Raw genomic sequence first — 16,044 nt, 5'->3', positions numbered from 1 at the left:
ATAAAGTGTGTATACTTTGGTATGTATTGTAACATCTTCGTTATCTATTCATGCTTAGGTCCAAATAAAAAACCAAAGAAAGTATGTGACCATTTTGATCAGCATAGCTACATGCTATGCACGAAAACAAGACATTCATTATATTATATTATTTCATATAAGATGGTCACATCTTTCTATTTAATATAAATAGGAAACATGACCATAGTTTGTCCTCAAAGTCTCATTTGCACCCTGGCACAACAATCCACCCTCTTACTGCAGAGCAAGCTCTCCCTTTCCGACATGGGCACCATGCCCAGCTGAAACATTTATCAAAGTGTGCTTTAAACAACATGCAAAAAAATTGTTGCTTGCTGCACAGAATCGTCTCAAAATACAAGCAGCCTGTAAATATTTAACCATGTGTTTTAGTTAAACCTATCAGAAAATAGCCTCCGACCCACCAAAGGCTGAGCTAATGCGCTGGCCTCAAGAAGAGAACCTTTATTTTATTTTTATTTTTACAACCGACGCACAGTTTCCAAGCACTGAAGGCAGGTGAGGTAAGCCTATTTTCCTGTAATGGTTTTATTTATAGCTATCGCATCTGACGTTGCGTGCTCTTCAAAACCACCTTGTGTGAATAATTGTGATCATTCCTACATCAAACCTTTCTCCTGATGTTCCACCCTGTCACGGAGTTGAGAGAGTGAAGGAATGTACGCAGGATGCACAGTGCCTTTGAAATAATGGTTATATTAATGTTGTTAATTTTTGCAAAGCGGTTTAAAACTATAACATGTGTGATTGCTATTAATGGCGGTAGGACTGCCGCCATGGCAATGCTGTTGACTTTATTATTAAACCTAAGATTGAAAGGGTGGTGAAATGCTGTTTATTCGAAGGCCCTTTATTCTAAGGAGCTAACTAAACAGGGTACATTGCATTTCATTTTCTAAGTATCAGTGTGACATTTACCCAATGACATGTGGAGAAGGAGATCCTTGTTCAAAGGCTCCGCCCATGAGGAGCATCATCTACTTGATACATTAAATTAGGCTTCACTAAATCATTGTGGTTTTTCTTTCATCAGGGCTTTCTCTTGATGCTCCATCCTTTTTACAGAGATGTTGTAATATAAATAAATCAACCAACTACAGTGCATGGCTAGACATGGCTCCATTATTGTTGTGATTAGTTCCCCTATTGTTTCATTATTATGTCTTTCAAAGTGGTTTGTGAGAGGTTTGTTGGAGAGAACTCCAAGGTGTGTTTTTTCACAGTTGCATGATTGCAATCATGGCAGCTATTGAACATAAAGATGATGGTAACAATTCCCCCATTCTACGACACTTGCCGTAAGGAACTTTCTCAACCACGCACACCAAATTTTAGCTTCTGAAAATCATCACTGTGTGCTTGTTGGAGTACAGAAAGATCTAACACATAAAAACTTGTATAAAATTAGTATATGAGTACATTTTCATAATCTTTTGATCTGTCAATATCCTCTCAACTTTTTTCCTTCTACTAGAGGACTAAAGGGCAATAAAAGAGGACATTATTGTCCTGTTCTGTTGATCATACAGCACATGAGAACCAACGCCCATTATGGTTTTACTATTCTGCTGGCCTTGAAATGCACGTGTGTACCAATGCTTCTTGTCTCATGCCTATACTTCTGTCTGTGCATGACAAGTATGTGAATATTGCAGTGGCTATGATGAAGTTCCATAGGGATCTTGCAAATCAATGTAGCCATCGCAGAAAAGTAGGTGCTCAGGAGAAATGGAACCAATGGATCTGCAGCTGAATTTATTCACAACAAGCACATGATTTAGGGTAAGTGTGGCTCCAATATATTAATTTTTGGCATTTTGAATTCATTAAAAGTTCAAGGAATTCTCTAAAGAGGACACAAAATGCCCTTCCCATTGCATCCCATTAAAAACTTGAATGACACGAAATCTTCAAAGTGGGACCACAGGTTGGAACAGAAGGTGCGAATAACTATACTGGTCCTAAACTCTATACATATATAAAACAGAGAAGAGAATCAATATAAGAAGCATTGGACCCATTTAAAATCTTGGTATGTGATCAACACAATTTGTACGCATTCATCAAATCATACCCCATTAATGTGATCTGTATGTAGAGTTATTAAATTATATATGGACCAGGATGAAGGAAAAAAACACACAAAAACTCACATCATAATACATGTACTAATGGTCTGGAATATATAGCCCAACCCCTCAGCCCAATTCTTTAATTTTGTTTATATTTGAAAAATCAATAAAGTTTTTTTAAAAATCAATAAACTTTATTAAAGAGATATATGAACAGCGGGTTAAATTGCCAGTTCGTACTGTATTAAAGATGTAGTTGAGAAATTTTCTAAAGGTTATAAAAGATACAATAAATGGCTAAACAGAAAATAAATAATTCTGTTTCTCAGAGTTTTCTCTGTCAACACCGCATTATGTTCTCTATGTTAAAGAACAGTCTGTATACTCATATACGTCTAAAAGGAAGTGAAGCAGATATCATGATATGTGATTTACAACTACGTAGGGAAATTAGATGGCAACGGGGTTATGGCAACCGAGGTTGGTCGAGGCCGGTTTCGTCTAATTGATTCCCTGGATAATTAATTGACCTGTAGATAATAAGTCCTGGGGAGATGACATGAGTCAAGAAAACACAAATTCATTACAAAAGGATCATCTCCTTTATGATGTCATATTCTGCACGTCCCAAATCACATATGTCTGTTTTCAAATGGTCGTCCCCCTTTGGGTGTCTCTTCTTTATTGGCTTGTAAATAAACTTTGTGTGACGTCTCTTAAATATTTTATGTTTTATATCTTTTTTATCGATAAATATTTTTGACATTCGGAAAGCCCAACCTAAAGCAAAACTGCACTTAAAAGGGGGTGTCAGGAAAAGACCAATTGGTCCACTGATTCTGCCCTTTTTTGAATATAGATTTATATTTGTTCCAACTCTGTGGAATTCTGTTAGTTACTTAATACTTAGTAATACTTTTCTTCTTGAAATTCAAAATTAGAAGTTTGAGCTAATTTTCCCATGTTCATCGTAGCCTCATATTGAAAAGTCTGCCCTCTTGAATGTTTTCCACAACTTTTCTTTATTTCAGGATTTTAATTTTGTTCCCTTTTCCCTTTTTTTCCTCAAGACAGTTCATATTAAGTTTGCTAGGCTTTCTATTTCTACTTTCATCTCTAATCAATCTATCTTATCAATACCTAGTAATACACCCCACTGTTCTATCTATATAGGGAATCAGGACCTCCTTCCATCTGCTGGTGACCCCCCTAGTGATACACCCCAGAATTCTATCTATATAGAGAGAACAGGACCTCCTTCTATCTGTCGGTGACCCCTTAAGTCCCCCCATTCTATCTATTTAGGGCGATCAAGACCTCCTGCCATCTGCTGGTAAACCCTATAGTGATACATCCCCCAATTCTATCTACATAAGGGTTCAGGAGCGTCTTCCATCTGCTGATGACCCCACTAGTTATAAATCCTTCAATTCTATCTATATAGGGGGATCAGTAAGCAACAATCTCTCTGTAAGGTATACATTATTTGCAATGGGCACAACATGAGTTGCTGCAATGGGTTGTTATTCATTCCAAATGCCCCTTACCAGTTCACTGCAACAAAAATCTCTGATTTTCCCCTTTGTGGGTTTCTGTGTGATTTTCAAAGTGCAGTCTGCAATACACTGCTTTGCAATGTGGTGTGTTTCGCTTGCTATTCCAATGAATAGGCTTCCGAATGCTACACATGGCTGCACACATGAATACTCATGAGCATTGTCGAAAGCACAGAACACAGGCATAGTAGGGACAGGCTCCTATAATCCCTTTTACATGGTAAATGCTGAAAGAAAGAGGAGGATGTGATCATGTCATATGACATTAATCATATATACTTGTATTTTTTTAAGGAGTCAATTAGGGCAAATCTTTTGAGTTAGCTGATTTGATGAAACTTTGGCTTCAGAGCTCGATAGCTTAAACCAATGCAAAAGATGACATTTTATTTTAATTGTTTCTATTTCTTATCCCAATAGGAAGGATTGTAGGATGACCATATTCCTGCTATAAGGGTAATGACAATATTTCATCATTTATTTGAAGCTCACAACTGGATGGGGTAGAGACAACGTCCTTTCTTTACATTTTAACGAAAATACTTGCCAAGATTTATTTCCAGTGACTTGCAGAACGTAAGCATTTTGGACACTTTGCCGTATTCCCAAATGATTTCACTAGACAATATCACTGAATAACTGTAGCGAGTCAACATAAAGTGATAAATTAAGTAGAGATGGTAAATATTTAACCCCACAACTCTCAGGGGAGGTATGTATGTATTTCCTGATATAATCACAGTTTAACAAGTCCCATGTGCCAACCTATAGCAGAGGAGAGTGGTTAGCCATTTAATCTATGTACACGCAACACGCACAGCTGCTGTACTGCATTTGAATGTGACAAATTCGCAGAGTGATTCAACAAGCCAGCGCAAAGGGCAATTTGGTATAGGGTACATTGTAAAATAAAACATGCTAGTTACACAGTTTGCCCTATCATTGCCCTTATGGTGTATTGAATGCACCCAATAAACCAGTGTGACTAAAACGGTATAGTAACAACAAGAAAAAGTTTCAATAATTCAATGCAATTCAAGTACTTTGGCCATTGGACTGTTGGAAGTAAATGGAAAATCCAAGAATAAATATAAGGAAATCAAAAAGAGAATTGGCGCTTAGATAAACACATGCCTGATTAACATTGGTGGTTGAAACCCCAACGGAACTCTTTTGGCACAAATGCTTGTTGTGAAGGTAATAAATAAAAATTAAATCTAAGTTAAAGAGAAGAATAAGATCAAAAAAGATCATTTCCATTGCTTGTCCTGCGAGGGCTTGGATGCTTAATGGAAAACGAGGGTGAAAGAAGAAGGTCTGGGTCATGTTGCCTAAACAAGCTAACCTAAATCACAAGTTAATCACGTCCTCATCTATCAGCAGGTCCTGGACAAGAGCTCTCATAGGGTGATGTAATCATTGCTTCACCAAATGCAGGTCAATCAGTGGGAATTTCACTTTTATTAGTTCACACTGACTATTTAAGCCTTCAGTTTGATTTAGAACTGCAATTATCAAATGATTAATAAATCAATTATTTAATAAATAATAAGCTCACGTAGTCTTAGATTGATCACCTTTATAGATCCCTTTAAATGTGCTATTTATTTCTACAATAGTATAGTTAATCCTAGCTATGTAACAATGGAATCATATTTCTAATAGGATGTGATGACTGATAGACATAAAGGCATGGATCGCTTTGAAGGGAAATTACAGCTTGTGTTAAAATGACATTTTTAATGACGAGTCAATTCTACTATGATTCAAATCAACTCATCAGATGATAAGACAATAAGATAGAGTGGCCAGTCAGACATTTTGGCAGCTGATTTGTTTGTGGAACCAATACCAGTAAAGCATCTGAATCATACTGAATCAAAGCATCATGGCCTTGTGATATTTAGTCTAATAACTACCTCTATTCTCCTGAGATATGATCTTGAAAATTGAGAGGTGTTCAATAATTTCAACCCTTATATGACTATATACCCTTATATGTCTAGTTGTAATGTAAAAACACATGCACCCATTTATAAACCGACTCAACTGAAGAATGCAACCCAACTTTTTCGCCATAGCAATTCCAACTCAGTGCCTTTAAGACCCACCCAAGTAAAAAGACCCCTCTAACTGTTAGGACATTAGGTAGGACCATTTGAGATTTATATCAACCCAACCATTCAATGATCTACCAACATATAACCATTGTGAGTAAAATAATTATTCATAAGGTCACATTCACATCTGATGTTGTATAAATGTTTCCAGAATTTACAAAATTACCTTAAGGGATAATATTAATCTCCTCAGCTACTGTTTAATAATTGTAAAATCCTTCAAGCTTTCAAGCCAACATGGCCAGAGTTCCAGAATCCTAACCAATTACAGTTCAAAAACACAAATGCAAATCTTTAGGTTGACGTTTCTTAAAACTGGAACCTCCAAAATGGTCTTTGGGTTTTTTCAGTAAGGGTGGTGTCATGGCCAGTTATCATGCAAATCGCTGCAAATTTACTAATATAGGGTTACTAATCCCAAAACAACCAATCATTTTTTCAGTCAAATTAGCTAAGGTTGATAAAATAGAATATACTATTGGTTGTTGTGAGTTAGTTCACTTTGCACATAGCAAACAATGTCAAACTACCGTCTGTCTTTTTTAAAACAACATCTGGACATCCATCTATCCAAATAAAAAACTACATGCAAGCAAACAAATTCAAAACCACTTTTGACCAATTGCTCCTCCCAGAATAATCCAAATATCAATAAAAAATTCAACAAATACAAAAAACAATGACTGATCTCACTAGTCTAGATCTGCATAATATGGAGCAATGAACAAAGCCTCAAAGTATAATAAAGTCAAAAGCCACAAAAGACAAAACTTTTGTAGACAACAGTTTAGAATATTAGTTTATGCAAGATGATCGCTTAGAAGTATGGGATTAACCTCATTCTGCCAATAAAGCTAATATGAGGGAAAGGAGGCATCTCTCCACATTCTACTAGGCGATATCTCTCAAGCATTGTTGGCCCGGATAGAAGCAGTATGGGATCTGTTATACAAAACAACTTTATATCTTTTTTTTAAGTATTATTTGTCTTTTTGATTTTTGTTTTTGGTAGGTTGTGTTCAATGTTGGCCTGGTATAAATAACAATAGTGTATAATAATTTAACACCACCAGATATTGTGGCAATAAAAATCACACAGGCACCCAAATATTCTCAAATTATCAAATATTCCCAGATCTTCTGTAACATGCCATTGTTGTCAGATGGTAGGTTCAGGCTTGTTGGCAAATATTGTAAAACTAGCAATTAATCCCTGATTAGTTATAATGTTAAATGCACCTATAGCTTAATGCAGCCTTACTTGCAATTTCTTCCAGATTAGTGCAATAATTCAGAATGAAACAACTCTATGAATATGTACATGAGTGGTCTGACATAAAGACCAGTCATTGGTATTCTGTCCCCCTCTGCATACTAAATAATCTTGTGGTTACCCCCTTTAGTTCCCAGGAGGTGGTCTCATTTTAAGTCCCACCCAGAAGGAGCAACGTGATGATGTCACAACTGCTTTTACACAGTAATATCAGGTTTTACAAAGGCATTTTCTGCACATACATTGGATTTTTAACTTTCTGCTTTTGAAGTGATATTTTTAAATTAAAATGTGTGCCAGAATTTGAGCTGTTTAAGAATTTCCAACAACACTAAACTTTGCCATAAAGGTCTGAAAAACGAGTGACATTTATAGATATTTTAGTAATGGGTTAGACAATTTCTGAATCTTAAGCATTTTAAATAACAGTTCCCATCCTGTACCAATATCAGGCTCAGCATATTGCTTGGACCAACATAAAATCCAGCTCTTGTAGTAGAAATGGAGTGACTTACCCCGGGGAGAGTCTTCTGTTCGTGCAGAGCACTTTGAGCTTTCAGAGCAGATTCTCGTTCACAGTATGTAAGGAAGGCACAGCCTGTAATGAGCAAGACAAGGCATTAGCACAGATTCACCTTAACCTAAAAACAAAAATGTAACTCTCTATACAATATGTATAAAAGCGAAGAAACATTCCAGAAATCAGGAACCAGAGTCAATCTAATCCAGTAACCCAATGGTACTTACTGTATGAGGAACATGGACTGCTGTAGATACTAAAGATAGACTAAAGATCAAGTGTAAATTTATATATATATAGTGGTTATGTAGCTCTAGGAAATTACAAACAGAGTATTGTGCACATGTACTTTGTCTTGCTATTGGTAAATAGACTACCTTTTTTGTTGGTTCCCTCTCCCCCCCACCCTTCAAAGCCCCACAGTCAGCATAGAAACAACTTACCGATGCCCAGTAGATGAATAAAACCTCTCCTACAGTTTTCCTCCCAAACAATAATTTCCTCCCCTCCCATCTCTCTCACCAGATTTGGTCTGAGATTTATTGACTACGATTTGACTTACATCTCTTCTTGCTGGAGGAGAAGCTGTATTCAAGCACCTACAATGCAAAGATCTCCCTGTTTTATTGCATTCATTCTGTGGATCTGTGCATTCTACACCTGAATATTGCTCAAATAATTACTGCAATGACTGGGTACCCTGTTAATGAGGGTCAGTTTCAAGGTTAACGGTAAGGATGAATTGCACCAGAGTGACAGCAGCTACATTGGTCAATATATATATATTTTATATAGTGAATATATATATATATATATATATATATATATATCACTATTTTCCAACAAGGAGAAAAAAAATACTCACTGATCCCTTGAAACAATCGCATGTTCCCTGGAATCTCTGGTCCTCTGTTGTAATAAACCTTTATTCATTTTTCTACCTACATATGTAGCTGCTGGATCAACAGATTTTACCCAATGTGGCTTACATAGCATTGGCTAGCATGCACATTGAGGTGAAAAATACAGTTGGATGGGATATTTCGGTGAATGTGTCCACTTTAACGTAATCGCTAGCAATAAATGTAACCCCTACAGAATCTGCAATATGAAATTGGATCAGCACTAAAAATGATCTGAACTATCATCTTCTTCTGGAGTCTTTTAAACAAGTTCATAAATAAAGAGTAATGCTTTCTCCCCGGAATATCTGGTTCTTCCACACAGTTCCAAGAGGCACCCTGATGGAGATTATTTAATTACGTTTCACTCCTATAAATATTGTTGTTTAATGGTGTATAGAAAGAGATATATCAAATCCGTAATTAAAATCTGTTGCCATCGGTATAATATTGGAATAGGTTTATTAAATTCTATAGGAATGTTAACTTCAGGAAAACCAATACTTAATTCTGAAAATCTGTTTTTAAGGGTGACTGTACTTATATATAAAATCCTGTGTTCCATACCAGTCCACCGATTACATTAGTTCTTGGAGTCAGGCGCTCGGTATTGGAACACTATATGGTAACAGGTTTGTGGACACCTGGCTTTTACATTTATATGGGAGAGTTGGACATTCTAAAACCATGGATATTAATATAGAGTTGGCCCGACTTCTGTAGCTTTACCAGCCTCCAGTATTCTGGGAAAGCTTTCCACAAATTGTATGTTTGTGGAATTTTGTGCCATTTAGCAAAAATGAGCTTATTTGAAGCCAGGTATTGATCTTGCATGAGAAGCCTTGAAAAGTCCACTGCTCCAGGCTGATATCCACCTATCAAGGAACTTTGATATGTGCATAATTCCTACCAAGATGTAGTTCACTGAACTTCCAAGTAGATATGTTGAAGAAAAGGAACCAGGCAAGACAATGTATGAGGAAAATAAATGAATCTTTAATGCAATGTAAAGAAGGCCAACCGGACAGTGGATTTTTTTTGCCTATATTGTAACTACTTCCAGCTAGCAATGACAGGGTACCCTTTCAATAAGGATCAGCTTCACTGTTTCTAATGTGATTGTTGGGGATGTGTTGCACCAGAGTGGCTGCAGCTACATGATTCAATATAGGCTAATTTACTTACTCACTGCTTGTCAATATAAAAATATTTGAATGCCCATAGCTTGGCAACATTTCTACCTTAATGTATTGAAGCATGCGATGGAACGTCCACTACTCCAGTTTGATATCCGCACATATGTCCTCCTAAGATGCAATCCACTGCACTACCAAGTTGATGAGTTGAAGAAGAGGAAACAGGTAAGGCAAAGTATGAACAAAATAATCCTAATCTTTAATGCAATATAAAGAAGGCCAACAGGACAGTCGATAGGTCCCAGCAACCACTCAACCAACATCTACAATGTCTCTTAAGTCCTAGAGGGCCCTTGGGACCTTCTAGTACCCATACAAAAATGTGACTATAACATATAAGTGAGATATTGAGCTGAATATCAAAGTTTAAATCTGATTCATGTCATATGAGTTTAGCCCGTGCAAGCTCGTACCTCCTACTGCTCTACATGGTGGTGTTAGGGCCCAAGAATAAAATCCCCTGTATTTTCCCAGTGCCAGAAAGGCCTTGCACAATATAAGAAGACATTCAACTGAGGTTCTTATATAATAGGGCGACCAGGTGCTGAACATGAAAACTAGAGCTTCTCAGTGGGTAGGCTGCGTCGCCTGAGCGCGTTCCAAATTTTCATGTTTGACCATAGTGTTCTTCTAGCACAACATGACCCTAATGTAGATACAACATTGTTTTGCCAAGGTATCGGGATAGGTTGCAGTATTATATTACGTTATTGCACACAGAGATAAATTTTCTGTGTTTCTGAATCTCTCCAGGTGTGACCGTGGCAGGTTACACTCTATTAACTTGTTTACAGCCTGTGGAGAATGCCGATCTTTGTAATGTATCCCGCCGGGTGATGAATAGATGAGGTGGAGTATAGAGGGTATGGATAAATACAATAGGGTTTCTTCTTTCTTTCTTAACTATACTTGAAGGGAAATTGGTTGGAGAGATAGCTCTGTCCAAAGGTTCAATGTATGAAATATAACCTAAAATTAATTTTCAGATAAAGTTTGAGGGATAATTGGATGGTGGAAATTGACAATTCACCATATAAAACATCACATTGTAGGTAATAAACATAATGCCTACAGAACATAGAAAGAATATTCAGGGGTGAAAATTGAGAATTAGAGGTCATATAGAACATATAGAGGTCAAAGTAAAGCTAGTCAAGGCTATAAAATGTGCATAGGCCTAGATACATATTTCTTAGTGGAAGATTCACAAAGGCTTGATGTATTTGAAAAGAAGGTGCTTAAGGATATGTATGGAAAAATTTATTATGGAGACATGGAGAGAGAATATCAAACTTTAATAAAGATAAGGATGGTAAATTAGCAATAATATCACCAAAAATGGTGTCGTCATACTAAACAGATAATTTAAATTTGCAAGAAGAGAAGGAGCAGAGGAGTGGAAAAGAAGAAAAAGAGAAAGAGACGAGAAACAGAAGAGAAGGAGAAGAGAAAGAGAAGAGGAAAAGAAGAGGAAGAGAGGTCACTAAACACAAACGTCATGAAGAGAAGGGATGGAAGGGGAGGAAAGGTAGGAGAAGCAAATGAAAGGGAAAGAATGAGAAGAAAGGGATGGGAAAAGAAGTCACTAAACATGTTGAGAAGAAAAGTCACTAAACACACGTTACGAAGAGAAAGGAAAAGAAGGGTCGGAAAGGAAATAGAAGGTAAAGAAAGGAAAGAAAAGGGATGTGAAAAGAAGTCACTAAACATGTTGAGAAAGAAAGAGGAAGGAGAGGAGAGCAACTAAAAAAGATCAGAAAAAAGGATATATTGGCCAACCCAGATCAACATTGGTGAATAACATAATTAGGACATACAGGAGAGAAAAATGGAATGATGGAGGATAAAAAACAGCCTGTAGCAAATCCAAAATCCCAAGATTTCACCAGTTACCAAGCCATTTACAAAACATCTTTACGACTAAACCACTCTGTAGTTGGTTTGACAGGAGGTACTTCATGTGACCACCCTACAGCCACAGCGTTAGCATGTTTACAGTTATATCTTGTAGCTTAATAGATGTTCAGAAGAAATCATTGGCCAGATTTGAAATCTACGATTTTAAATCAAAATTTGACATTTTAAATCTCGTAAATTGTATCAGGGTTATTTGATGGTAATGATTGCTTTTTTTAGTGCTACATATTGTGCCATTGTGGGCCTGTTGTGTTTTTTTATTGGTATGGGTTGTTACTATTTGTTCATCTGTGCCCCACCTTTTCTTGGTTTATGGATCTTTGAAGGTGTTAAGGCTTGTTTAGATGGGCAAGTAAATAAGTGGTTTGTAATATTTGACTCATTGGAAAATGTGATGGAACCGCCAAGCTCTATCATTAATGGTTATCAGTTAAATAGCAGCTGTTAAGCTAGTGGTATGGTTCTATTTTGGATCTATTTTAGGTTCTAAGGTTTGGTTCTAGTTTAAGTTCTATTTTGGCCAGTGAAAAATACAGCATTTTATGGGCATTTTCTGTTCAGCTGTTCCATAGGCTTGAATGGCACTTGCTAAATAGGTGTAAGTGGGTTTTAAGCATTTAAAAGACTTTGGGGAGCATTTGTAAGGATGATGTACAGTCTAATAGCATGGGTTTGCTTCCTATACCCTTCCAGTTTCTGTGCCAGACAAGCTAGACAAAGCGAGAAAACCCCTGCTATAGAATTTAGTAGGCATTTGGTAAAGTCTTGAAAGCACCTATCCTAACTGCTGGCTGAATGGAAGGTCATGTTATGGTGTAGTTACAGCCGACTGGATGCCAAATTTTAACCCATGAGTGCTTAATAAATAGCAACCACAATGCCCATGTAAACGAGCCCATAATCCCACCAACTAGTACTAGTTTCTCTTTACTAGTCTTCTGATCCAGTTTATTTCTATGTGTATTCCAATGCCGATAATGCCCATAGTTGCCCAGTTAAAATATCTCAAGTTTTTAGACTAGGAAGCTAAGAAAGAAGAGGTCCACAAGGAAGGACTACTGATACACTCTTACCAGTGTAGCTCTTTGAAAAATGCTGCCAAACAGCCACTATGAATATTGTCACAAAGCAGAACAGAAACACTACAGGTAACAATTTCTGAGCATTTATAAAAAGCCAATTTGTTATTTTTAGTCATTTTAAACAGCTAAATATTCCAATAACGAACACTAATATATTAAAATAGGATTGCCTACTCTGTCGCAGCAGCTTTACATTTCTGACCACACAACTGAGACCTTGTGACATAGGACTGCAGGTACCTGGCCAATCTTTTCGATTCTGAAAATAGCATTGATTTGTATGAAAAAGATGATAACAGCAGGGTATGTTATGAAAGGAATCTCTAACCTCTGCGGCCACATTCCACAATATTACACAACGGCTCGTCTCCAGCCCCTAACCCCGGCTCTGCTCATAAAACACTTGATTGTAATATTTGAATATCTTACCCGCTTGACCACTTTCTGCTTTAATTGAATTACCGCAATATTTCATTTAATGTGCAATTTTATTTAAACTCCATGAGATTTTTTTTTATTAGCATTATTAATTGGTAATTCCGGACAGATCTGATCTATTTCTATTTGCAGCTCTAACTGTGTAAAGTAGAAAGTAAATAAATAAAATGAAGGCAGCAAGGAGACTCAGGAATGGCTGTCAGCCTTTTAGGCTGTGCATGGGCAATACTTGCAGAAGGGGACGCTGAATGTGCCCCCCTCATATCTGCTGAGCACCTTCAACCTCCAGGCTGAAACAAAACCCACAAGGTTCGGTACCAAAGAACTTGGTCCAATGTGCCCTGCACAACATTAATGTACCAAGAAACCTAATCACTGAAATATTATAAAATCTTTATCATATTAATGTCAAATTAAACATTTAGCATGGCCACAAAGAGGTGCATTCGGTCTGTTAATTAAAGCCCTCCAAGATTGGAGAAGATAGACTTTCATGAAAAAACGTGAGAGATCCAGCAAACGTGTAATGGATTTCTTTAAAAAAAAATTACTATTAATTGGCAAATGTTTTTAATTCTAGACCAGATCCATTTCAGGTTTGCTGAACCACCCAAGTTCTTTGTTCCTCAGCCTTGGAGAAAAATATCTTTTTCTTGGATCTCTTCTTCAGTCTTGGAGACCCATTGTTTCCATGTAATTTGCCATAGATATACGTGATAAGCAAAGGGACCAATGACTTTTATACCTGAGTCAAATAAATGATGGTGAGCCCATGGATTGAACGTATTGAAGCAAAATAAAATATATTAAGTTATTGGGTTTATATATACATTAATTGTCAACCAAACCCATTATTACGCCCATTCATACACCTATTCATACTTGGCATACTCACAGTGCATTGCATTGTGGTTCTATTTAATAATTTTAATTCTAATTCTAATAATTCATGGGTGTTTTTTGCACGTCATTCCAGCCCATTGAAAATGAGCAGACTGCCATGATGCAGCACACCTCAACACAAGGTAACGAGTTGCATTAATTCATAAAGTGATGAGATCCAAAAGCCTAACAATAAACCTGAAGCCATCACATAACATTTTGACTTTTATGGCCAAATCATTACAGTCACCTGCACAGATCCCTAGTTCAGTCCATAAAATTGGTAACCAAGCAATGATAAAAATAATTTGGACAGACTGAAAAAAATATTCTTTGTTTTTACGCTGATAAATCAGGTACATTGTCTGTGTTATAGGGAGATCCTATGGGGTAGACCTTGCATCAGATATATTTGGTAAGTGCATGCATGTTCAATAATGTATCAGTGGTACAGTAAGTATTTATTACATCTCATAGAGATCTCAGTATTACCCCCACCAATGCATTCTCTGTTCAGGACAGAGTCATTATTGTTCAGGCATCATCCAGGATTATTTTATTTATCAATTGAATGACAGGGTCCTGGTTTTACTACAGTTTTTTATATGTTTTGGGGGCAGCACGATGGCTCAAAGGTTAGCACTCTGACCTTTGCAGTGCTAGGTCCCAAGTTCAAATCTAGGGCACTATCTGCATGGAGTTTGCAGGTTTGTGTGGGTTTCCTCCCGTTACTCCAGGTGTTTTCTTTCCACATTCCAAAAAACCCTACAGTTAGGTTAATTGACCTTAGACTGTGGTAAGGACATATGACTATGGTAGGGACATTAGATTGTGAGCTCCTTTGAGGGACAACTAGTGACATGACTAAAGACTTTGTACAGCGCTGCATAATATGTTAGTGCTATATAAATACTAGATATATATAAATAAAAAATAATAATATGTTCATACATATCTGACACAGATCAGTCACTCTCTGAATATCTTGCAGCCTGATTACTTAGGGAAAGGAAACTACAGAAATGCTTCCCTGTGCCTGCAGCAGACTGATGACATCATCTCAGCCTAGACAAAGTCATTACTGCAGCTATTAGGAAAAATAAAATAAAAAGTCCAACACAACTATTTATGAAACTGATATGATCACTATCACGCAGATACCCAAAAAGAGATAATCGATTGGCTCCAATTTCCTTTTTCCATTTTTCCAAAGGCTACTTAGAGGGTGTAACTGTCGAAATCGCAGACAACAAAAGCTTCCAGCTGACAAATCAAACAGAGAAGGGAAGTTACATTTAATTTCAGTGCTAAATCAGAGTCTGAGAGCTCTCCGAGGAACAACAGAAACTGCTCAATAGCAGAAGCACAACTAGTTGATGCGGTTCTAATTAGACACATCATGCGGCATTGTTAGGGTGATAAACTAGATGGTGTAAAGCTCCCATAACGGAGGCGATATATTATCACTTAGCGTGATGGCTCCAGTGACAAGGTTGTGCTATACGTTTCCTAGCACGCTGGCTGGATGCGGACCTTGATTTAGGCCTGAGAGACAATGCCGCGGCAGTGTGCTGATGAGACAAGCTCCTTTGTCATGCATGGCGGGTCAGGTAGAGGAGATAAAAGCAAGCCTTACTAATGACTGTAATGGTAATAAAATGTAGGATTTATTTACACATAATACACCGACTGCCAATTTGGCCGCATAGCACCCGTGGATCTATACATTTCCCCGAGTACGGAAATGTGCTGGAAGCTCGCTCTAAAAAAAAAATGCTAGTGGATTTGTAAGATCATGGACAGAAGATTCTGAATAGATTCTGAAAAGATTTGAATAAGGTTATTTTTTAATATTTTTTATATATATTTTTTTTTTTTTTTGCGAATAAAATGCAGTTATCATATTTGCCAATTTGTGACCGGATCTAAACCCCCCCCCCCCCCCCCCTTCCTGGGGACACAATGTATGGGATTTACAATTCCTTTGTATAAAACAGTCTTTGCTTATCTTAGGATCTCCACCTGTCAATTCGCAGTAAAGGAC

At 37.1% G+C, this 16,044-nt stretch overlaps 1 protein-coding gene across 1 annotated transcript in view; it reads right to left on the bottom strand.

The window, feature by feature from the left end:
• Nucleotides 1-16,044, bottom strand: part of CELF4 (CUGBP Elav-like family member 4) — a 700,213-nt gene that overhangs the window by 531,029 nt on the left and 153,140 nt on the right. The window contains 1 exon segment of the mRNA XM_072413517.1: nt 7,579-7,661. Coding sequence (XP_072269618.1) covers nt 7,579-7,661 — 83 coding nt within the window.

The sequence above is a fragment of the Pyxicephalus adspersus genome, chromosome 6 (assembly GCF_032062135.1).
Source record: "Pyxicephalus adspersus chromosome 6, UCB_Pads_2.0, whole genome shotgun sequence".
Lineage (NCBI taxonomy): Eukaryota > Metazoa > Chordata > Amphibia > Anura > Pyxicephalidae > Pyxicephalus > Pyxicephalus adspersus.
The sequence above is the reverse complement of the archived record's forward strand: the minus strand, read 5'-3'. Positions and strand labels throughout refer to the sequence as shown.